Raw genomic sequence first — 23468 nt, forward strand, 5'->3', positions numbered from 1 at the left:
AGGTCTCGTGGCGCCCGTGCCACAGGGAGGATGGTCCCTGCTCGAGGAGCTGCGCGCCCGTGGGCACTCAAGGGGGCGCGCAGACATGGGGCTCCCGGTTTGCACACCCCGTGTGCACCTGCCCCACTGCGTGTGCTCCGTGCTCTGGGCTCCACGGGCGCCCAGCACCCCCAGCGACCTTGTTCTGCTCGCGCCACCGGTCAGTTATCACCTCTGTCCCTCGAGAAAGGAACTGCGGGTGTGGGGGGCTCCTGGGGGCAGTGGGCCTCCTTGGTGCCCCAGCCCCCCTCGTGCAGGTGTGTCCCAGGCCCCGGGTTCACGGGAAAGTCTGGGGGTTTGTGGGCCTCTGAGGAAAGCACGCTGGCCTCCCTCCCGGCCCCAGACCCCATAGAGACCCAGGCAAGCAGGGCACAGCCTGCAAGGGGCCTTCGGGGTCCAGCCCCACCCGCAGCAGCGCCCAGCTGCAGTCTCTCGGGGGGGCCTGGCAGGTGACCCGGCTCTGGGGCCCGCAGGATCTTGGGTACGGGGCTTGGGAAGGCCCCTCGAACTGCGGGGCGACTCAGGCAAGGGGCCCGGCGGTCTCGGCTGTAAGACGGGGCAACGGCGCCTGGTGGGCGGGGCCGGGGCGTCCTCACCGCCGTACCCTGTGAACAGGCGTGAAGAACGCGGACGAGGCCGAGTTACAGCTCCTGGCGTCCCGGCCGCTGGACATCACCGTCCACAATGTGCAGGACTTTCCCCAGCTGGGCACTTTGGCCGGCTTGCTCAGCCGCCTCATCTGCCAGAAGGTCCAGGGCAGGAGCCGGGCCCCCGGTGAGTGGCGGGTGGCGGTGGCAGGGCAGGGCCCCCTTAGCTGGCTGCAGCCCTGCCCGGCCCTGCCCGCCCGCTTCGAGCACAGGGGCAGGGCGGTTGCGGCCCCTCCGGGGTATGCCCTGCACTCCCTCTCTCCTCGGGTCTCGGGGCTCTGAGGGTGTCTGCAGCCAGGACGACACCTGCCCCTCCCGGAAGCGCCTGCCAGGGAGGGCAGGGGGACCCGGTAACGCAGGCTGCCCGCTGGGCTGTTGGCCACTCTCCCCCCTGTCCCACAGTTACATCGACAGCGGGCAGCCCCTCCTCCCCGGACACCCTCTTCACTCCCACCAGCCTGGTCGTGACCCAGGTGACCTCCTCCAGCGTCCACCTGTCCTGGACTCCAGCCCCCCAGCTGCCCCTCAAGTATCGGATCGTGTGGCAGCCTTCCAGGGGTGGCGCCCCCAGGGAGGTGAGACGTGGCTCCAGTCAGGGCCACACGTGACACGGCCATCACGGAGAGAGCGTGGCGAGGGTGGTCCCGCCAGACCTGCGGCGGCCACGGGGCCGGAGCCCCGAGGACAGGCTCGGGCGGCCAGGGGCAGAAGGTGGAGCGCGTGGGGTGCTCTGATGGCCGCCGGGGCCGGGGGTGCCGCCACGTGGGAAGCAAGGACTGACCACAGCCCCCACCGGAGCTGACTGTCTCCCTGCCCTGCACCCGCTGCACCCCCTACACCCGCCCCCTGCGTGCGCCCCCTGCGCCTACCCCCTGTGCCCGCCCCCTGCGCCCGCCCCCTGCGCCCACTCCCGGCTCCACTGAGGCTCCTGTTGTAGGTTGTGGTGGAGGGGCCCGCCTCGTCCACGGAGCTTCACAACCTGACGGCCGGCACGCAGTACTTGGTGTCTGTGCTCCCTGTCCTCCGGGCTGGGTTCGGAGAGGGCCTGAGGCGCCTCGTGACCACAGGTGGGTGGGGTGGAGCCGGCCGGGCTTGGGGTTCAGGGGCTACCCTGCCTGCAGCCTCCCCTTGGAGCCTCATACCAGCAAGGGCGATGCCGCGGGCAGGCCCGGCCTCGGCCCAGTCTCTGGGCCTCTCTGACCCTCAGTGTCTTCTTCTGAGTTGCTCAAACCTTTTACGGAGCTCCCGTCCTACCTGGCCGGCCATGAGCCCCCTTTAACAGCTTTATTGGGAAACGAACCACATGTCGTGCAACTCCCAAGTGTGAGACTCCTCGGTTGTTGGTCTGGCCCCTGAGGGTCACCACAGTCCACTGTAGTGCGTTGTCCTCACCTGCAAGAAGCTGTGTGCCCCTGGCCGTTGCCCCCAGTCCCCCAGCTCCTGGTGACTCCAGTCTGCTTTCTGCCTCCGTGGATTGGCCATTTCTGGACCTTCTGTGTAGGTGGGACCATTCAGCGCAGGGCGTCTTTAAGGGGTTGCTAACCTAGGGGCCCTGGCCTCCCCACCCTCAGGGCAGGTAGCCTTAAACAGAAACCCACAAGGCGGCTGTGATTCCCCAGAGCTGTGAGCTGGAGACTCGGCCCAAAGTGAAACGTGGGGACAGACAGAATGGTCTGTGGGCCTTTCTTCCCACCTGCCTCCAGCGGCCCCGTCGCAAGGTCTGCGCTGACCCAGCCCCGCGGGTATTCTAGCGAGGGGCCTCCTTTTCGCGTGCGCACTTCCTGGAAAGTGCTGCTCTCTTCCTTTCTGCCTTCCCCCAGCGCCTCTGCCTCCGCCCCAGGCGCTGGCCCTGGCCGCAGTGACACCCAGGACCATCCGCCTCACCTGGCAGCCGTCGGCCGGGGCCACACGGTACCTGGTGCGGTGCCTGTCGGCCTCCGCCAAGGGCCAAGAGGAGGGGAGAGAGGTTCGAGGCCAGCCAGAAGGGGAGGCGGAGGAGGGTGCCCGGGGCTGGGGGCAGGTGGGGTGGGGAGGGTGGCGGGCAGGGGCCAGCATGAGCGCCACGTCCCCGCAGGTGCGGGTGGGGCAGCCCGAGGTGCTGCTGGACGGCCTGGAGCCCGGCAGGGACTATGATGTCTGGGTACAGAGCCTGCGAGGGGCCGAGGCCAGCGAGGCTCGGGGCATCCGTGCCAGGACCTGTGAGTGCCCGCCCACCGGGCAAATGCCCCACTCTGGCTCCCCCCAGCCTTCCACCAGTGGGGGACCGCAGACCCCTCTGGTGGCCCCAGCAGCCCTAGCCCCTGCCCACCCACCCCCATACACTTGGGGACAGGGTGCTGGCTGGTCCCTGAAGCCTCGACGCGCTCTGCAGCCACCCTCGCGCCCCCCGGACACCTCAGCTTCTCAGATGTCAGTCACGACTCAGCCCGTGTTTCCTGGGAGGGCGTCTCGAAGCCCGTGCGCCTGTTCAGGATCAGCTTTGCCTCCAGTGACGGCAGCCATTCAGGGGAGGTGAGAGCAGCACCTGCCCAGGGGCCCTTGGGGGGCGTGGTGTCCAGCGGGAATGAGGTGAACAGGGTGGGGGGGGACCCAGCACCCTCAGCACCTCCACCCCCACATTCACAGTTGTTGGGTGTTGGCTGGGCCCCCGGGCGCCAGCCTTGGCCTGCTGCGGAGCGTCACGGACCATGTCCACCTGGGGGCCAGTCCGCAGGGGTGGGGGGGAGACCGGTGGGAGGCCGGGAATTGGACCCATACACCTAAATGACACGCGTGACGAGGTGTGCAGGGTTCGTGCTGTCCTGACAGGCTGGCTGGACTCTCTAGGGGTGGGGGGGCAGGGGGGGGAGGCCCCGGGAGGCCCCACGTGTGCTGGGCTCCCCGCTCCCAATGCACACTCACTCCCCCACTCGGGGCCGTCACGGGCCGTCCCCCTGGCGGGTCCCAGGCCGGGGTCTCCTCCCTGGCGGGGGCAGTTGGCTCCAGGCCTCCACCCACGTGCCTACCGGCTCACAGGTGGAGGCTCCCGGCAACGCCACCTCGGCCACCGTGGGCCCTCTGTCCTCCTCCACTGCATATTCTGTCCGCGTCACCTGCCTCTACCCCGGGGGCAGTTCTTCCGTGCTGACCGGCCGCCTGACTACGCGTGAGTGGGCTGCGGTTGCCCGGGGCCCCCAGGCCGCTCCACACCTCCACCCGACGGATGGTTCACAGCAACACATAGCTGCCCTGCGCGGTGCTGAGCCGGGGGCACACGTGCCTGGACAGGTGTGACGACGGGGTGTAGGGCCCGCGAGGGCACGACCCCGGGCACCTCTAGAACCAGGGCTCGTGCCCAGCCTGCAGCCGGGTCCTGGGCAAAGGGGGAAAATGTGGGCATGGCTGCTGGGTGGGGTCTGGGGATCCCCTCTGCCCCCCATGGGGCAGTCACCCCCAAGCGTGGTCCTGCATCGGTGAAATCTCCTTCCCGGGTGCGTTAGGATGTTTCTGATGAGTCTTGAGGGGCAGGGGTGCGGAGGCCACCTCCTCACGGCATCCGCTTCTCCAGGCCCCGTCCCCCCAGCCTCAGTCTCCCCGCCCCGTCTTCCAGGGAAAGTCCCCAGCCCGAGCCAGCTCTCGGTGACAGAGCTCCCTGGGGACGAGGTTCGACTGGAGTGGACGGCCGCAGCGGCTTCCGGCGTCCTTGTGTACCAGATCAAGTGGACGCCCCTGGGAGACGGGAAGGCCCACGAGGTGTGGGCCGGGGAGAGGAGGACCATCTCCCAAAGCCGGGCTCCGGGAGGGCTCAGACCCTCGTGCTTCGTCCCGGGGACGGCTGCCTGCCCGCAGCCTGTGAGCCGAGCCCCAGGGAGAGGACACCTCTTCGCGGGGCGGACGCCTGTCCCTCCTCTCCACAGATCTCTGTCCCAGGGCACCGGGACGTGGCAGTCCTGCCTGGCCTGCGAAGCCACTTGGAGTACGAGATCACCATCCTGGCCTACTACAGGGACGGGGCCCGCAGCGACCCGGTGTCCCTCCGCTACACCCCCCGTAGGTGACCGCCCAGAGGGACCCTGGACCCTCCCAGCTCCAGGGGCCCAGGGCCTTGAGCTCCAGAGCCATTGACAGGCAGCTCCCTGAGTCCCCAGCCCTCTGGCCTGACCACTTGGGTCCACGGGTTCCCCCCTGAGCCCTCCAGGCAGGTGTTCAGGGGCAGCCGAAGTTTCGGGTTACCTGGTATGACAGAGTGCTCAGGACTGTCCTGGAGCTGACCCGGTGCCCAGTGGTCCCGTCTGCGCCGCAGGACGTGGTGGGAGGGTGGGGGCGGGGGGAGCAGGGACAGACCCCCGCGGGGCATGCCGGCCACCCTCCAGCCCCGGCCTGAGCCCCCAGGGTGGCGCCTGCCTCACAGCGCACCGGAGCCCGCCCTCTGACCTGGCCCTGGCGTCCAAGTCACCCGACAGCCTGCAAGTCAGCTGGACCCCTCCGAGCGGCCACGTCCTCCACTACCGGCTCACCTACGTGCCAGCCTCGGGCTCGGGGCCCGAGAAGTCGGTGGGTCTCGGCCCCGCAGGGAGGCCACGGCCCATCGAGCGCCCCCGGGTCCCGGGGGAGACACAGCCGCCCTGTGTGTTGAGGGCGGTCGCCCCTCTGTGACGGATGCAGACAAGCGAGAGCAGAGACGCTCCAGAGGAGGCGGCTTAGGTGACCGTGTCCCCCCCGCCCCCCCCCCCCCCCCAGATCTCTGTTCCAGGACTCAGCAATCACGTGACGCTCCCCAACCTGCTGGCGGCCAGCAAGTACAGGGTCCTGGTCTCTGCGGTCTATGGAGCGGGAGAGAGCAGGCCTGTGTCTGCCATAGGCCACACGGGTGAGTGGGCACCGAGACCCCCAGGCCCCAGCCGGGCCCCCGACCCTCACACCCAGCCAGGCCCCAGCCTGGACCGCAGACCCAGCCAGGCCCCAGCCAGGCCCCCGACCCTCACACCCAGCCAGGCCCCAGCCAGGCCCCAGACCCTCACACCCAGCCAGGCCCCAGCCAGGCTCATGACCCTCACACCCAGCCAGGCCCCAGCCAGGACCCCAGACCCAGCCAGGCCCCAGCCAGGACCCCAGACCCAGCCAGGCCTCAGCCAGGCCCCCGACCCTCACACCCAGCCAAGCCCAGCCAAGACCCCAGACCCAGCCAGGCCTCAGCCAGGCCCCAGACCCTCACACCCAGCCAGGCCCCAGCCAAGACCCCCAGGCCCCGGCCAGGCCCCCGACCCTCACACCCAGCCAGGCCCCAGCCAGGACCCCAGACCCAGCCAGGCCTCAGCCAGGCCCCCGACCCTCACACCCAGCCAAGCCCAGCCAAGACCCCAGACCCAGCCAGGCCTCAGCCAGGCCCCAGACCCTCACACCCAGCCAGGCCCCAGCCAAGACCCCCAGGCCCCGGCCAGGCCCCCGACCCTCACACCCAGCCAGGCCCCAGCCAGGACCCCAGACCCAGCCAGGCCGCAGCCAGCACCCCAGACCCAGCCAGGCCCCAGACACAGCCAGGCCCCAGCCAGGCCCCAGACCCAGCCAGGCCTCAGCCAGGCCCCAGACCCTCACACCCAGCCAGGCCCCAGCCAGGACCCCAGACCCAGCCAGGCCTCAGCCAGGCCCCAGACCCTCACATCCAGCCAGGCCCCAGCCAGGACCCCAGACCCAGCCAGGCCCCAGCCAGGACCCCAGACCCAGCCAGGCCGCAGCCAGCACCCCAAACCCAGCCAGGCCCCAGCCAGGACCCCAGACCCAGCCAGGCCCCAGCCAGGACCCCAGACCCAGCCAGGCCTCAGCCAGGCCCCAGACCCTCACACCCAGCCAGGCCTCAGCCAGGCCCCCAACCCTCACACCCAGCCAGGCCCCAGCCAGGCCCCAGACCCTCACACCCAGCCAGGCCCCAGCCAGGCCCCAGACCCTCACACCCAGCCAGGCCCCAGCCAGGCTCATGACCCTCACACCCAGCCAGGCCCCAGTCAGGACCGCAGACCCAGCCAGGCCCCAGCCAGGCCCCCAGACCAAGCCAGGCCCCAGCCAGGACCCCAGACCCAGCCAGGCCCCAGCCAGGCCCCAGACCCTCACACCCAGCCAGGCCTCAGCCAGGACCCCAGACCCAGCCAGGCCCCAGCCAGGACCCCAGACCCAGCCAGGCCGCAGCCAGCACCCCAAACCCAGCCAGGCCCCAGCCAGGACCCCAGACCCAGCCAGGCCCCAGCCAGGACCCCAGACCCAGCCAGGCCTCAGCCAGGCCCCCGACCCTCACACCCAGCCAAGCCCAGCCAAGACTCCAGACCCAGCCAGGCCTCAGCCAGGCCCCAGACCCTCACACCCAGCCAGGCCCCAGCCAAGACCCCCAGGCCCCAGCCAGGCCCCCGACCCTCACACCCAGCCAGGCCCCAGCCAGGACCCCAGACCCAGCCAGGCCGCAGCCAGCACCCCAGACCCAGCCAGGCCCCAGACACAGCCAGGCCCCAGCCAGGCCCCAGACCCAGCCAGGCCTCAGCCAGGTCCCAGACCCTCACACCCAGCCAGGCCCCAGCCAGGCTCATGACCCTCACACCCAGCCAGGCCCAGCCAGGACCCCAGACCCAGCCAGGCCTCAGCCAGGCCCCAGACCCTCACACCCAGCCAGGCCTCAGCCAGGCCCCCAACCCTCACACCCAGCCAGGCCCCAGCCAGGCTCATGACCCTCACACCCAGCCAGGCCCCAGTCAGGACCCCAGACCCAGCCAGGCCCCAGCCAGGCCCCAGACCCTCACACCCAGCCAGGCCCCAGCCAGGCTCATGACCCTCACACCCAGCCAGGCCCCAGTCAGGACCGCAGACCCAGCCAGGCCCCAGCCAGGACCCCAGACCAAGCCAGGCCCCAGCCAGGACCCCAGACCCAGCCAGGCCCCAGCCAGGCCCCAGACCCTCACACCCAGCCAGGCCTCAGCCAGGACCCCAGACCCAGCCAGGCCCCAGCCAGGACCCCAGACCCAGCCAGGCCGCAGCCAGCACCCCAAACCCAGCCAGGCCCCAGCCAGGACCCCAGACCCAGCCAGGCCCCAGCCAGGACCCCAGACCCAGCCAGGCCTCAGCCAGGCCCCCGACCCTCACACCCAGCCAAGCCCAGCCAAGACCCCAGACCCAGCCAGGCCTCAGCCAGGCCCCAGACCCTCACACCCAGCCAGGCCCCAGCCAAGACCCCCAGGCCCCAGCCAGGCCCCCGACCCTCACACCCAGCCAGGCCCCAGCCAGGACCCCAGACCCAGCCAGGCCGCAGCCAGCACCCCAGACCCAGCCAGGCCCCAGACACAGCCAGGCCCCAGCCAGGCCCCAGACCCAGCCAGGCCTCAGCCAGGTCCCAGACCCTCACACCCAGCCAGGCCCCAGCCAGGCTCATGACCCTCACACCCAGCCAGGCCCAGCCAGGACCCCAGACCCAGCCAGGCCTCAGCCAGGCCCCAGACCCTCACACCCAGCCAGGCCTCAGCCAGGCCCCCAACCCTCACACCCAGCCAGGCCCCAGCCAGGCTCATGACCCTCACACCCAGCCAGGCCCCAGTCAGGACCCCAGACCCAGCCAGGCCCCAGCCAGGCCCCCAGACCAAGCCAGGCCCCAGCCAGGACCCCAGACCCAGCCAGGCCCCAGCCAGGCCCCAGACCCTCACACCCAGCCAGGCCTCAGCCAGGACCCCAGACCCAGCCAGGCCTCAGCCAGGACCCCAGACCCAGCCAGGCCCCAGCCAGGACCCCAGACCCAGCCAGGCCGCAGCCAGCACCCCAAACCCAGCCAGGCCCCAGCCAGGACCCCAGACCCAGCCAGGCCCCAGCCAGGACCCCAGACCCAGCCAGGCCTCAGCCAGGCCCCAGACCCTCACACCCAGCCAGGCCTCAGCCAGGCCCCCAACCCTCACACCCAGCCAGGCCCCAGCCAGGCTCATGACCCTCACACCCAGCCAGGCCCCAGTCAGGACCCCAGACCCAGCCAGGCCCCAGCCAGGCCCCAGACCCTCACACCCAGCCAGGCCCCAGCCAGGCTCATGACCCTCACACCCAGCCAGGCCCCAGTCAGGACCCCAGACCCAGCCAGGCCCCAGCCAGGACCCCAGACCAAGCCAGGCCCCAGCCAGGACCCCAGACCCAGCCAGGCCCCAGCCAGGCCCCAGACCCTCACACCCAGCCAGGCCTCAGCCAGGACCCCAGACCCAGCCAGGCCCCAGCCAGGACCCCAGACCCAGCCAGGCCGCAGCCAGCACCCCAAACCCAGCCAGGCCCCAGCCAGGACCCCAGACCCAGCCAGGCCCCAGCCAGGACCCCAGACCCAGCCAGGCCTCAGCCAGGCCCCAGACCCTCACACCCAGCCAGGCCTCAGCCAGGCCCCAGACCCTCACACCCAGCCAGGCCCAGCCAGGACCCCAGACCCAGCCAGGCCCAGCCAGGACCCCAGACCCAGCCAGGCCCCAGCCAGGCCCCAGACCCTCACACCCAGCCAGGCCTCAGCCAGGACCCCAGACCCAGCCAGGCCCCAGCCAGGACCCCAGACCCAGCCAGGCCGCAGCCAGCACCCCAAACCCAGCCAGGCCCCAGCCAGGACCCCAGACCCAGCCAGGCCCCAGCCAGGACCCCAGACCCAGCCAGGCCTCAGCCAGGCCCCAGACCCTCACACCCAGCCAGGCCTCAGCCAGGCCCCAGACCCTCACACCCAGCCAGGCCCAGCCAGGACCCCAGACCCAGCCAGGCCTCAGCCAGGCCCCAGACCCTCACATCCAGCCAGGCCCCAGCCAGGACCCCAGACCCAGCCAGGCCCAGCCAGGACCCCAGACCCAGCCAGGCCTCAGCCAGGCCCCAGACCCTCACATCCAGCCAGGCCCCAGCCAGGACCCCAGACCCAGCCAGGCCTCAGCCAGGCCCCTGACCCTCACACCCAGCCAGGCCCCAGCCAAGACCCCAGACCCAGCCCGGCCTCAGCCAGGCCCCAGACCCTCACACCCAGCCAGGCCCCAGCCAGGCTCATGACCCTCACACCCAGCCAGGCCCCAGTCAGGACCCCAGACCCAGCCAGGCCCCAGCCAGGACCCCAGACCCAGCCAGGCCCCAGCCAGGCCCCAGACCCTCACATCCAGCCAGGCCTCAGCCAGGCCCCAGACCCTCACACCCAGCCAGGCCCCAGCCAGGACCCCAGACCCAGCCAGGCCTCAGCCAGGCCCCTGACCCTCACACCCAGCCAGGCCCCAGCCAAGACCCCAGACCCAGCCCGGCCTCAGCCAGGCCCCAGACCCTCACACCCAGCCAGGCCCCAGCCAGGCTCATGACCCTCACACCCAGCCAGGCCCCAGTCAGGACCCCAGACCCAGCCAGGCCCCAGCCAGGACCCCAGACCCAGCCAGGCCCCAGCCAGGCCCCAGACCCTCACATCCAGCCAGGCCTCAGCCAGGCCCCAGACCCTCACACCCAGCCAGGCCCCAGCCAGGCCCCAGACCCAGACAGGCCCCAGCCAGGCCCCCGACCCTCACACCCAGCCAGGCCCCAGCCAGGACCCAGATCCAGCCAGGCCCCCGACCCTCACACCCAGCCAGGCCCCAGCCAAGCCCCAGACCCTCACACCCAGCCAGGCCCCAGCCAGGCTCATGACCCTCACACCCAGCCAGGCCCCAGCCAGGACCCCAGACCCAGCCAGGCCTCAGCCAGGCCCCCGACCCTCACACCCAGCCAAGCCCAGCCAAGACCCCAGACCCAGCCAGGCCTCAGCCAGGCCCCAGACCCTCACACCCAGCCAGGCCCCAGACCCTCACACCCAGCCAGGCCCCAGCCAAGACCCCCAGGCCCCAGCCAGGCCCCCGACCCTCACACCCAGCCAGGCCCCAGCCAGGACCCCAGACCCAGCCAGGCCGCAGCCAGCACCCCAGACCCAGCCAGGCCCCAGACACAGCCAGGCCCCAGCCAGGCCCCAGACCCAGCCAGGCCTCAGCCAGGTCCCAGACCCTCACACCCAGCCAGGCCCCAGCCAGGACCCCAGACCCAGCCAGGCCTCAGCCAGGCCCCAGACCCTCACACCCAGCCAGGCCCCAGCCAGGCCCCAGACCCTCACACCCAGCCAGGCCCCAGCCAGGCTCATGACCCTCACACCCAGCCAGGCCCCAGTCAGGACCGCAGACCCAGCCAGGCCCCAGCCAGGCCCCCAGACCAAGCCAGGCCCCAGCCAGGACCCCAGACCCAGCCAGGCCCCAGCCAGGCCCCAGACCCTCACACCCAGCCAGGCCTCAGCCAGGACCCCAGACCCAGCCAGGCCCCAGCCAGGACCCCAGACCCAGCCAGGCCGCAGCCAGGACCCCAGACCCAGCCAGGCCTCAGCCAGGCCCCAGACCCTCACACCCAGCCAGGCCTCAGCCAGGACCCCAGACCCAGCCAGGCCGCAGCCAGCACCCCAAACCCAGCCAGGCCCCAGCCAGGACCCCAGACCCAGCCAGGCCTCAGCCAGGCCCCAGACCCTCACACCCAGCCAGGCCCCAGCCAGGCCCCAGACCCTCACACCCAGCCAGGCCCCAGCCAGGCTCATGACCCTCACACCCAGCCAGGCCCCAGTCAGGACCGCAGACCCAGCCAGGCCCCAGCCAGGCCCCCAGACCAAGCCAGGCCCCAGCCAGGACCCCAGACCCAGCCAGGCCCCAGCCAGGCCCCAGACCCTCACACCCAGCCAGGCCTCAGCCAGGACCCCAGACCCAGCCAGGCCCCAGCCAGGACCCCAGACCCAGCCAGGCCGCAGCCAGCACCCCAAACCCAGCCAGGCCCCAGCCAGGACCCCAGACCCAGCCAGGCCCCAGCCAGGACCCCAGACCCAGCCAGGCCTCAGCCAGGCCCCCGACCCTCACACCCAGCCAAGCCCAGCCAAGACTCCAGACCCAGCCAGGCCTCAGCCAGGCCCCAGACCCTCACACCCAGCCAGGCCCCAGCCAAGACCCCCAGGCCCCAGCCAGGCCCCCGACCCTCACACCCAGCCAGGCCCCAGCCAGGACCCCAGACCCAGCCAGGCCGCAGCCAGCACCCCAGACCCAGCCAGGCCCCAGACACAGCCAGGCCCCAGCCAGGCCCCAGACCCAGCCAGGCCTCAGCCAGGTCCCAGACCCTCACACCCAGCCAGGCCCCAGCCAGGCTCATGACCCTCACACCCAGCCAGGCCCAGCCAGGACCCCAGACCCAGCCAGGCCTCAGCCAGGCCCCAGACCCTCACACCCAGCCAGGCCTCAGCCAGGCCCCCAACCCTCACACCCAGCCAGGCCCCAGCCAGGCTCATGACCCTCACACCCAGCCAGGCCCCAGTCAGGACCCCAGACCCAGCCAGGCCCCAGCCAGGCCCCAGACCCTCACACCCAGCCAGGCCCCAGCCAGGCTCATGACCCTCACACCCAGCCAGGCCCCAGTCAGGACCGCAGACCCAGCCAGGCCCCAGCCAGGACCCCAGACCAAGCCAGGCCCCAGCCAGGACCCCAGACCCAGCCAGGCCCCAGCCAGGCCCCAGACCCTCACACCCAGCCAGGCCTCAGCCAGGACCCCAGACCCAGCCAGGCCCCAGCCAGGACCCCAGACCCAGCCAGGCCGCAGCCAGCACCCCAAACCCAGCCAGGCCCCAGCCAGGACCCCAGACCCAGCCAGGCCCCAGCCAGGACCCCAGACCCAGCCAGGCCTCAGCCAGGCCCCCGACCCTCACACCCAGCCAAGCCCAGCCAAGACCCCAGACCCAGCCAGGCCTCAGCCAGGCCCCAGACCCTCACACCCAGCCAGGCCCCAGCCAAGACCCCCAGGCCCCAGCCAGGCCCCCGACCCTCACACCCAGCCAGGCCCCAGCCAGGACCCCAGACCCAGCCAGGCCGCAGCCAGCACCCCAGACCCAGCCAGGCCCCAGACACAGCCAGGCCCCAGCCAGGCCCCAGACCCAGCCAGGCCTCAGCCAGGTCCCAGACCCTCACACCCAGCCAGGCCCCAGCCAGGCTCATGACCCTCACACCCAGCCAGGCCCAGCCAGGACCCCAGACCCAGCCAGGCCTCAGCCAGGCCCCAGACCCTCACACCCAGCCAGGCCTCAGCCAGGCCCCCAACCCTCACACCCAGCCAGGCCCCAGCCAGGCTCATGACCCTCACACCCAGCCAGGCCCCAGTCAGGACCCCAGACCCAGCCAGGCCCCAGCCAGGCCCCCAGACCAAGCCAGGCCCCAGCCAGGACCCCAGACCCAGCCAGGCCCCAGCCAGGCCCCAGACCCTCACACCCAGCCAGGCCTCAGCCAGGACCCCAGACCCAGCCAGGCCTCAGCCAGGACCCCAGACCCAGCCAGGCCCCAGCCAGGACCCCAGACCCAGCCAGGCCGCAGCCAGCACCCCAAACCCAGCCAGGCCCCAGCCAGGACCCCAGACCCAGCCAGGCCCCAGCCAGGACCCCAGACCCAGCCAGGCCTCAGCCAGGCCCCAGACCCTCACACCCAGCCAGGCCTCAGCCAGGCCCCCAACCCTCACACCCAGCCAGGCCCCAGCCAGGCTCATGACCCTCACACCCAGCCAGGCCCCAGTCAGGACCCCAGACCCAGCCAGGCCCCAGCCAGGCCCCAGACCCTCACACCCAGCCAGGCCCCAGCCAGGCTCATGACCCTCACACCCAGCCAGGCCCCAGTCAGGACCCCAGACCCAGCCAGGCCCCAGCCAGGACCCCAGACCAAGCCAGGCCCCAGCCAGGACCCCAGACCCAGCCAGGCCCCAGCCAGGCCCCAGACCCTCACACCCAGCCAGGCCTCAGCCAGGACCCCAGACCCAGCCAGGCCCCAGCCAGGACCCCAGACCCAGCCAGGCCGCAGCCAGCACCCCAAACCCAGCCAGGCCCCAGCCAGGACCCCAGACCCAGCCAGGCCCCAGCCAGGACCCCAGACCCAGCCAGGCCTCAGCCAGGCCCCAGACCCTCACACCCAGCCAGGCCTCAGCCAGGCCCCAGACCCTCACACCCAGCCAGGCCCAGCCAGGACCCCAGACCCAGCCAGGCCCAGCCAGGACCCCAGACCCAGCCAGGCCCCAGCCAGGCCCCAGACCCTCACACCCAGCCAGGCCTCAGCCAGGACCCCAGACCCAGCCAGGCCCCAGCCAGGACCCCAGACCCAGCCAGGCCGCAGCCAGCACCCCAAACCCAGCCAGGCCCCAGCCAGGACCCCAGACCCAGCCAGGCCCCAGCCAGGACCCCAGACCCAGCCAGGCCTCAGCCAGGCCCCAGACCCTCACACCCAGCCAGGCCTCAGCCAGGCCCCAGACCCTCACACCCAGCCAGGCCCAGCCAGGACCCCAGACCCAGCCAGGCCTCAGCCAGGCCCCAGACCCTCACATCCAGCCAGGCCCCAGCCAGGACCCCAGACCCAGCCAGGCCCAGCCAGGACCCCAGACCCAGCCAGGCCTCAGCCAGGCCCCAGACCCTCACATCCAGCCAGGCCCCAGCCAGGACCCCAGACCCAGCCAGGCCTCAGCCAGGCCCCTGACCCTCACACCCAGCCAGGCCCCAGCCAAGACCCCAGACCCAGCCCGGCCTCAGCCAGGCCCCAGACCCTCACACCCAGCCAGGCCCCAGCCAGGCTCATGACCCTCACACCCAGCCAGGCCCCAGTCAGGACCCCAGACCCAGCCAGGCCCCAGCCAGGACCCCAGACCCAGCCAGGCCCCAGCCAGGCCCCAGACCCTCACATCCAGCCAGGCCTCAGCCAGGCCCCAGACCCTCACACCCAGCCAGGCCCCAGCCAGGACCCCAGACCCAGCCAGGCCTCAGCCAGGCCCCTGACCCTCACACCCAGCCAGGCCCCAGCCAAGACCCCAGACCCAGCCCGGCCTCAGCCAGGCCCCAGACCCTCACACCCAGCCAGGCCCCAGCCAGGCTCATGACCCTCACACCCAGCCAGGCCCCAGTCAGGACCCCAGACCCAGCCAGGCCCCAGCCAGGACCCCAGACCCAGCCAGGCCCCAGCCAGGCCCCAGACCCTCACATCCAGCCAGGCCTCAGCCAGGCCCCAGACCCTCACACCCAGCCAGGCCCCAGCCAGGCCCCAGACCCAGACAGGCCCCAGCCAGGCCCCCGACCCTCACACCCAGCCAGGCCCCAGCCAGGACCCAGATCCAGCCAGGCCCCCGACCCTCACACCCAGCCAGGCCCCAGCCAAGCCCCAGACCCTCACACCCAGCCAGGCCCCAGCCAGGCTCATGACCCTCACACCCAGCCAGGCCCCAGCCAGGACCCCAGACCCAGCCAGGCCTCAGCCAGGCCCCCGACCCTCACACCCAGCCAAGCCCAGCCAAGACCCCAGACCCAGCCAGGCCTCAGCCAGGCCCCAGACCCTCACACCCAGCCAGGCCCCAGACCCTCACACCCAGCCAGGCCCCAGCCAAGACCCCCAGGCCCCAGCCAGGCCCCCGACCCTCACACCCAGCCAGGCCCCAGCCAGGACCCCAGACCCAGCCAGGCCGCAGCCAGCACCCCAGACCCAGCCAGGCCCCAGACACAGCCAGGCCCCAGCCAGGCCCCAGACCCAGCCAGGCCTCAGCCAGGACCCCAGACCCAGCCAGGCCTCAGCCAGGCCCCAGACCCTCACACCCAGCCAGGCCTCAGCCAGGCCCCAGACCCTCACACCCAGCCAGGCCCAGCCAGGACCCCAGACCCAGCCAGGCCTCAGCCAGGCCCCAGACCCTCACATCCAGCCAGGCCCCAGCCAGGACCCCAGACCCAGCCAGGCCCAGCCAGGACCCCAGACCCAGCCAGGCCTCAGCCAGGCCCCAGACCCTCACATCCAGCCAGGCCCCAGCCAGGACCCCAGACCCAGCCAGGCCTCAGCCAGGCCCCTGACCCTCACACCCAGCCAGGCCCCAGCCAAGACCCCAGACCCAGCCCGGCCTCAGCCAGGCCCCAGACCCTCACACCCAGCCAGGCCCCAGTCAGGACCCCAGACCCAGCCAGGCCCCAGCCAGGACCCCAGACCCAGCCAGGCCCCAGCCAGGCCCCAGACCCTCACATCCAGCCAGGCCTCAGCCAGGCCCCAGACCCTCACACCCAGCCAGGCCCCAGCCAGGACCCCAGACCCAGCCAGGCCTCAGCCAGGCCCCTGACCCTCACACCCAGCCAGGCCCCAGCCAAGACCCCAGACCCAGCCCGGCCTCAGCCAGGCCCCAGACCCTCACACCCAGCCAGGCCCCAGCCAGGCTCATGACCCTCACACCCAGCCAGGCCCCAGTCAGGACCCCAGACCCAGCCAGGCCCCAGCCAGGACCCCAGACCCAGCCAGGCCCCAGCCAGGCCCCAGACCCTCACATCCAGCCAGGCCTCAGCCAGGCCCCAGACCCTCACACCCAGCCAGGCCCCAGCCAGGCCCCAGACCCAGACAGGCCCCAGCCAGGCCCCCGACCCTCACACCCAGCCAGGCCCCTGGGAGCCTAGAACCCGTGGGCCTCCTTACTGGAGTCCTGCCCCAGGCTGTGCCGAGCACTGCCCAACTACCAGAAGGGCAATCAGGGTTCTCATGGAACCTGTTCCCATTGGACAGCGCAAACACCAACCCAGGGGTTAGGACCATGCTGGTGAATGCAACGCATGCAGGCTGATGTGGCTGGGGGCTCCTGGTTGGAACCTTGCCAGCAATGCTCAAAGCTGGGGAACGGGCTCGTAATTCTCCCATCTCTGCGTCTGGGGGTGCCAGGCGGGAGTCCCGTCCAGCCCGGCGGGAGTCCCGGGCAAGCTGGCTGTACCTCACAGACAGGGCAGGCGAGGGGCCTGGGCTGGCCTCCCTCGACGCACGGAGTACAGGGATGTGGCCTCAGTCGGCCCTGGGGGATGGCCACCCACAGGCAGGACCAGCTGAGGACACCAGGTCACACACTGCAGAGCAGAGGGCCCACTGAGGCCACTCAGCTGGGCCACTCCAGTCTCCCTCTGTGTCCCCCCCGTAGGGCCATCTAGTTTTGGCTTGAATGCCTCTGGGGATGGGGGTCTCCCTACTCAGTGGTGCCTTTACTGGCTCATGAACAACTTCTAAGCACCCACTGTGCCCCTGGCAGCGGAGGAAGCCTGCACAGCCAGGGACCTGGCCGGTGTGTCCCCGGGTCGGCGTGTCCCCAGGTCGAGGTGTCCCCAGGTTGGCATGACCCCAGGTTGGCATGTCCCCCAGTCGAGGTGTCCCCAGGTCGGCATGACCCCAGGTCAGCATGTCCCCAGGTCAGCCTGTCCTCAGGTTGGCATGTCCCCCAGTCAAGGTGTCCCCAGGTCGGTGTGTCCGTCTCCTTGGCCCTGCCACCTGGGGCACATCGGGTGGCCAGTACCCTCAGGGTTCGGTGCCCAGTGGGAGCACCCCTGGGTGCGTGCTGTCTTGCAGGGGGTGGAAGTGAGGTCCCCGAGGGAGCGGGACATCATGTCCATCCTTCCCTGAGGCGTGGAGACCGCAGGCTGAAGACCAGCATCTCCAGGGCATCTGCGGACTTCAGGGCAGGGCGCTCCCCAGGTGGGGCGGGGCCTCGTGCCAGCCTGGCCCTGACCGACTCCTTGTTGCCTCCCAGCAGCCTGCCCCGCCCTCAGCCCAGATGGCTCCCTCTCAGGTAGGCCTGCCCTTGTGTGACAGCTGACCCTCCGCACCCCCCACCTGTCCCCCCCCCCCCCACAACCGTCTGAGGAGGGTGGCCTGGGACCCCACCCGCCACAAAGGGGCAGTGACAAGAAACAAGGTCCTGTGGTCGTCGGAGGCCCCAGTCTCACCTGCGCAGGGGAGAGTGGGGATGAGGCTGGCCAGAGCTTTCTTCCTGCCTCACCGTCGGGGTTGCTGAGGCCTGTCCACGGTCACAGCTGGGACACGGCAGGGCAGACGAAGCCCTGGGTCCTGTGTGGCCTCCTCGAGGCTCTCTGCTGACTCGAGCCGGGTGAGGGGCCGAGCACGGGGCTCACACAGCGTCTTTAGTGCTTCGTGGGTCTGAGACGCTCCCAGACTCAGGGCCGACGTGAGAGCCGCCCGTGGTCAGGCGTGCAGAGCGGGGGCGGTGGAGGCCTGTGTCTCCAGGGCCGAGCGTCCCTCGGGGGCCACCGTGAGCTGCGAGGCGGCGCCAGTCCTGGCGGGGCGCTGAGGCTTCTCCGTCCTGCCCCCGCTCCTGCCCCAGGTCTGTGGCCGCGCTGAGCACGCAGCAAATAAGATTTCCCCTTCACTTTGTGCCCTTAGCATCCATCACAGAAGGTGCAGACGCTGGGAGCCCGCCGGGCCGGGGCAGGCGGTGTGACCCGCCCCTGTGCACCCTTGCCTCTGCCGGGAGGTCGGGGGCTGTGCACCAGAGGGGGAGGCCAGCGGGTGGGCGCCCCGAGTACGTGTCCACCTGTGGGCCCCCTGATCACCTTCCTCCCGTCGATGGGCGTCCTGTCTTTGCGTCTCCTCTCCTCTCCCCTGACTCCTGCTGCCTTCTCTTTGCGTCCTGCCCCTCTGGCCCTCACCTTTCGTCTCTGATCGTCCCCTGGTGTTGCTTCTTGTCCCAGGCTTTGACCTCATGGCAGCCTTTGGTCTGGTGGAAAAGGAGTATGCGTCCATCCGCGGCGTCGCCATGGAGCCCTCGGCATTCGGCCGCGCCAGGACCTTCACACTCTTCAAGGATGCCCAGCTGACGCGCCGGGCCAGGTGGGAGGACAGGGGACAGACTGCGGCCCGAGATGGGGGGCAGCTGCACAGTGGGGGTGGGTCCTGGGGAGGTCCTGCCGCTCGGTCCCCCGGAGCCAACCAGGCGGATGTCCCCCCCCCACCCTGGCGAGCAGCGTTTTCCAACTGAGCAAATCTTGCATGGGTAGAATGAGGCCACGAGTGGGTCCTGTTCCGTGTGGCCCAGGCATCGATCAGACTTGCAGACTTCCGCACAGTGGCCCCCATTTGTCTCCTTGGGAAGCCCTGCCTCCCGTGTGGGCTCCAGGCAGGCAGATGCCTGGTTTCAGCGAGCGGCTGCTATGTGAGCACGAAAACGGCCGCGTGATTCCTGACGTCTAACAGCCACCCTCCCCTGCTTGTGGAGAGATCTTGAATCAAAATCGCAACTGTGACACACACAGCAAAGCCTCTTCTTAAGTTAGAATGTTGTAAATTGTCAACGCAGTCGTATGCTTTGTAATGGAAATTTGAAAAATACAAAATAGATAATTTTGCAAAACTCGGCCAACGCTGCTAAGATTCAGGACTTTCTCCCCAGTCCAGCGGGCACAGCAGGTGCAGCAGGCACGGCCGCGGCCTCACCCCTGAACTCATGGCTTCCCTGTGCCACCCAGGCCCCGATCTGTTCCTGTGTTAACTTCTCCTTTAGGCGGCATACGGGTTTCACGTTTGTGGGGGTGGCTGAAGCCTGGCTTTTCCTCCCGTCCAAGCTCTAATGTGGGGCTCGAGCCCGAGGCTTGCGCTCCGACTCTCAGAGCAAACCCTACCTGGATGCCACCACCGTTGTTAATCACTGTGGGGGCAGCTCTCCTGTGATTTACCCCTTTTCTGCAAATGACAGCCTTGTCCCAGGGCCCTCACACTGGGCGCTTCATGTTTGTCTGCCCTCTGGAGCTCACAGCCCAAGAGGTGGGGGCAGATGTTTCTGCTGGGGTGGCCCCCACTCCAGATGTGATCATCCACCCCAGGTGAGGTCGCCCAGCACAGGTGCCCCCCGCCCACATGATAGCTGCCACAAATGGGGCTCTGGGCTCCTAAGAGTAGAAAGGGTCCCTCCCTGTAATGGGATCGGGAAGACTCCCCAAGAAAGTGGCAAACAAGTAAGGGCAGGGAGACAATGGGGAAAGGAAGCGCACTCAGGAAGAAGGAACAGCCTGTGCCAAGGCCCTGGGGTCAGTTTACTTAAAGAACCACAGGAATGGGCAGGGCTGGGTCTTTTGGGCTCTTGGTTATCCCAAGAGCAAATGAAGGGCAAAGAACAAGGCTGGAGGTCTCTAGGAACAGTTTCACTGGGTGATCACACCCTGTTCCCTGCCCTCCCCAGCCCTCAGCATGCCCTGGGAGCCCCAGCACTGGCACAGAACCCCTCTGAGCACTCCCCTCCCAACAAGCTCAGGTCAGTGGGAGCGACTCCTGAGGGCAGGGCTGCCTGTGGGCTCCTGACCCCAGGGAACGGGCCCAGAGACCCTCCTGCTGAACCTCCTTGACCTGCCTCCTCTCCATCCATGCAGAGGCCCTGGAGAATGGGGTCTTGGCGGACCCTGCCCAGGATTGTCGTGAACACTGGCTGTGGCAGGGCCTTCCATCCCGGCCAGGCCTCAGGGCGCAGGGGGCTGTGGGCTGCGTCCTCAGGGCCCATCTTGTTGAGCCCCCACCAGCCCAGGGGCACTTCTGTCCCTTGTATACCCCTTGTTACTGTTGGGGATTGGAGACAGGAGGGGCCCAGCGCCGTCACAGAACCCTCTCTGCAGTCTCTGCATGGCGGGACCCCATCTCCTCCCAGGCCTGCAGCGGCCCCCGCCTGTGTCCCAACAGTGACGTCCACCTGGCCGCCCTCCCACCGGAACACACGGTTGTCTTCCTCCTGCGTCTGCTGCCCGAGACACCCCGCGAGACCTTTGCACTGTGGCAGATGACGGCCGAGCACTCCCAGCCCGTCCTGGGGGTCTTGCTGGATGGTCAGCCCAGAGGCAGGGCGGTGGGGCCAGGGCTGTGGGTCCTGAGAAACCCTGCCTCCAGGCCAGGCCGGGGCCGCCATCACCGGGAGGCAGGAGTCCCAAACAGGGGCCATGTCTGTAGCTCGGGTCCCCGAGGCTTGGGGTGCATTTGACTTTGCACGCTGCCCTGTCGTGGGGCTGTCCTGTTCTGTTTGGGGGGTCTCACATGTCCCTCACCCCTCCCCTGCAGCCGGCAGGAAGTCTCTGACCTACTTCAACCACGACCCCAGGGCCACCTTGCAAGAGGTCACCTTTGACCTGCCCGAAGTGAGGAGGATATTCTTTGGAAGCTTCCACAAGGTCCTGGAAGGTTCCCGAAAGACTGAAGTGCACTTCCTCTAAGACCATCCGCTGCCCCCCACTCCCTCCCACTTTCCTCTAAAGTCATCTTGTCCTGTCCAAGCCTCTGTCCCTCTGATCCCCTCTATGACAGATGTCTTAGTTTGGGTCAGAGAGCATCCCAACCCTTCCCCGGTCCCAGGAATCCCTGGGAGGGGTCTGCAACACGTGTAGTTTGCTCCATTATACAAAGGGGAAACTGAGGCCCAGTGAGGGGGTGTCCCATTCGACCCAGGATGGAGTCAGGATCCTGACCCCCAGGTAAATGGGCCCTTTCCTCCCCATCTGGCCTGGACTTGCGGCCACAGATGGGTGCTCACCCCCGCCGGGGCTGCAGGGGGAACCCATGGTGGTGTCTCTCTGGCAGGTGCATGTGGCTGTGGGCCGCTCCAAGGTCAGGCTCTATGTGGACTGCCGGAAGGTGGCTGAGAGGCCCATGGGGGAGGCAGGCAGCCCACCTGTTACTGGTTTCGTCATGCTGGGACGGTTGGCCAAGGCCCGCGGGCCCCGGAGCAGTTCAGCCACGGTGAGCATGGGCTTCGTCCTGCTGCACCGGGCTGGAGGGGGCGCCCCAGAGCCCACAACCATATCTGGCTGACCCTGCTTTGCATTATAGTTCCAGCTCCAGATGCTGCAGATCGTGTGCAATGACTCCTGGGCGGAGGAAGACATGTGCTGCGAGCTCCCTGTGTCGGTAGGTGGGACAGTGCCTGCCAAGGGCGCAGAGTCTGGGGGTAGAGAGGAGGCGCACCAGCACGGCACCGGGAGAAAGCAGGGCAGCCTTCCTCGAGGAGATGGCCTCTGGTCAGAGCCAGAGCCCCGGGCAGCTGAATGCAAGAGACCCTGGAGGCCAAGGCAGGCTGGAGTGCATCAGGAAGCCGCCAGCTGCGGGGGTGGCCACTGCTGTGTACTCGGGGGCCACTTCCCTTCTCTGTGGGCGCAGTTGGGGTGTAGACAGCTGGCCAGGAAGGAAGGGGCTCATCCAGCAAAGCCAGAGGGACTGCCAGAGACTCGGGCAGCCTCCGCACCATGAAGATGTGGGCAGGGTTCCTCACGCTGTACCCACACGGGGCTTGGGCATGCTGGGGATTGGGAGGGACTGGGAGAGGGCCCGTGCAGGGCAGCCGGCAGCGGGGGTGGGGGGGGGGGAGGGCACTGGGGACCAGCTCCCCACCCCTCACTCCCAGCCTCCCCGGCGTCCTGGAACCCAGCTGTCTGGCTGTCCGAGCTCTAGGTCAGACAGGAACAGGTGGGGGTCCACTTAATGAGTGGGGTCTCCTTCCTCCCAGAAGGATGGAGAGAGCTGCCCTGCCTTCTCTTCCTCTTGTGCCTGTTCCTCGCAGACCCCGGGGCCCCCGGGGCCCCAGGGACCTCCGGTGAGTCCATCATCGGCTCCCCGGGTGACCTGGGCTCCTGGCAAAGCCCGCTGCCCCCTCACTCACACCGCCGAGCAGCCGAGCCAGCCTGCGCAAAGATGGGATGTTCTCACGAGCCCCCCCAGCGGCCCCACCCCCCTGCCTCGTGAGACCCCTCCCAGCCAGCCTCTCCCTCCCTCCGCTTCCCTCCCCTGAGCCAACCCTGTGGGGCGGGGGGGGGGGGGGGGGGGGGGGGGGGCCAGTCGGCCCAGTCAGTCTGCGGCACCGTGCTGGTGGTGGCCGGTGGGTGCGATGTGGCCCGGCAGTGAGTCGCAGCCATGTGGGCGGCCTCCGTCCCAGGTGCTCCGGCTGTGGGACCCCACCGTGGGGTGGGGCCCGCACCCCTGCCAGCCCCGAGGCTCCGGGGCCCGTGTGGCGGGTGCGTCGCTCAAGCGCAGGGCTCTGGCCTGGCCGTCCGCGGACCGCACCGGGCAGGGGCCGCAATTTGAACGGAGACCCGCCAGAACTGGTCTGGTGTACCCGGCAGCTGTGGGCGGTGGGGGGCGGCGGGGAGGGCGGGCTAGGCCTGGCCCTGGAAGACCCCTCCCCTCCCCCACCTGAACTGGGGGACTGTAGTCCCCGGGGGGCAGCGCAGCGGGGCCCTCGGGTGGGCGCCGCGGAAGCTCAGCCCGGTCTGTGTCCTGGTAGGGCCTCCCCGGAAGGAACGGAGTCCCAGGAGAACGGGGCTTCCCAGGCCCCAGGGTGAGTTGTGGGGGGTCCTGTGGGGCCGGAGGGTGGGGCCCCACAGCCAGAAGCAAAGTGCCCTCCCCAGTGAGGGGCCCGTTTCCCACCCCCGACCCCAGAAATCGCGACGTCATTGACCTTGAGCAACCTGACAGGTGAAGTGCGTTGGCATTTCTCCTACAGGAGCTCCAACACCCTGTGGGAGTTGCTGGAACTTGCTGGAGTTTTCCCCTTGACAAATGTCCTTGGAACCCTTGCCGCTGGGTTATTTTTCGTATTAATTCTTGGGAGCACTCGACAGATTATGGACGTTAGCCACATGTCTGTGATCTGCGTTGTGACCGGTTTGCCCCCCGCTGGTGTGGAGCTGGCGCGGGGACAGATAGATTTTGTTGTGTGACAGTCACCTCTGGGTGTTCCTATTTATTAGGAGATTTAGAAAATCAAGGGTGGATATTAAGATCTGGTGCTGCCTCAGCTGGACACAGCCAAATAATTCTTTCTCCTGGAGCTCTTAGTTTGGCGAATGATTTTAGCGCATTCCTGACACTGAATTCTTCCTGTACCCGTTAAACCGCGTACTTGTCACCCGTTTGTGTGCTGCAGGGTTCTGTTTGCTGACGTTTTACTTAGGATTTTCTCATTGATATTCAGACATGAGAATGTCTGCAGTTTTCTTTA

General features: G+C 69.4%; 2 protein-coding genes across 4 annotated transcripts in view; one reads left to right on the top strand and one right to left on the bottom strand.

Moving 5' to 3' along the window:
* KCNQ2 (potassium voltage-gated channel subfamily Q member 2) overlaps positions 1–23468 on the bottom strand; it is a 148658-nt gene that overhangs the window by 18913 nt on the left and 106277 nt on the right. The window lies entirely within an intron of this gene.
* Positions 1–23468, top strand: part of COL20A1 (collagen type XX alpha 1 chain) — a 40149-nt gene that overhangs the window by 12339 nt on the left and 4342 nt on the right. The window contains exons 9-27 of one of the 3 annotated variants that reach the window (XM_078443867.2): positions 655–813; positions 1089–1261; positions 1624–1753; positions 2507–2652; positions 2761–2884; positions 3058–3197; positions 3702–3831; positions 4276–4418; positions 4583–4715; positions 5077–5219; positions 5406–5535; positions 17235–17273; positions 18193–18331; positions 20168–20310; positions 20540–20649; positions 21056–21214; positions 21305–21382; positions 21978–22064; positions 22752–22805. In XM_078443867.2, the coding sequence (XP_078299993.2) occupies positions 655–813; positions 1089–1261; positions 1624–1753; positions 2507–2652; positions 2761–2884; positions 3058–3197; positions 3702–3831; positions 4276–4418; positions 4583–4715; positions 5077–5219; positions 5406–5535; positions 17235–17273; positions 18193–18331; positions 20168–20310; positions 20540–20649; positions 21056–21214; positions 21305–21382; positions 21978–22064; positions 22752–22805 (2360 nt within the window). The remainder of the gene's footprint in view (positions 1–654; positions 814–1088; positions 1262–1623; positions 1754–2506; positions 2653–2760; positions 2885–3057; positions 3198–3701; positions 3832–4275; positions 4419–4582; positions 4716–5076; positions 5220–5405; positions 5536–17234; positions 17274–18192; positions 18332–20167; positions 20311–20539; positions 20650–21055; positions 21215–21304; positions 21383–21977; positions 22065–22751; positions 22806–23468) is intronic. The other 2 variants (XM_078443869.2, XM_078443868.2) reach the window with 2 other exon arrangements.

This window comes from Panthera onca, chromosome A3 (genome assembly GCF_046562875.1).
Source record: "Panthera onca isolate mPanOnc1 chromosome A3, mPanOnc1 haplotype 2, whole genome shotgun sequence".
NCBI classification, from domain to species: domain Eukaryota; kingdom Metazoa; phylum Chordata; class Mammalia; order Carnivora; family Felidae; genus Panthera; species Panthera onca.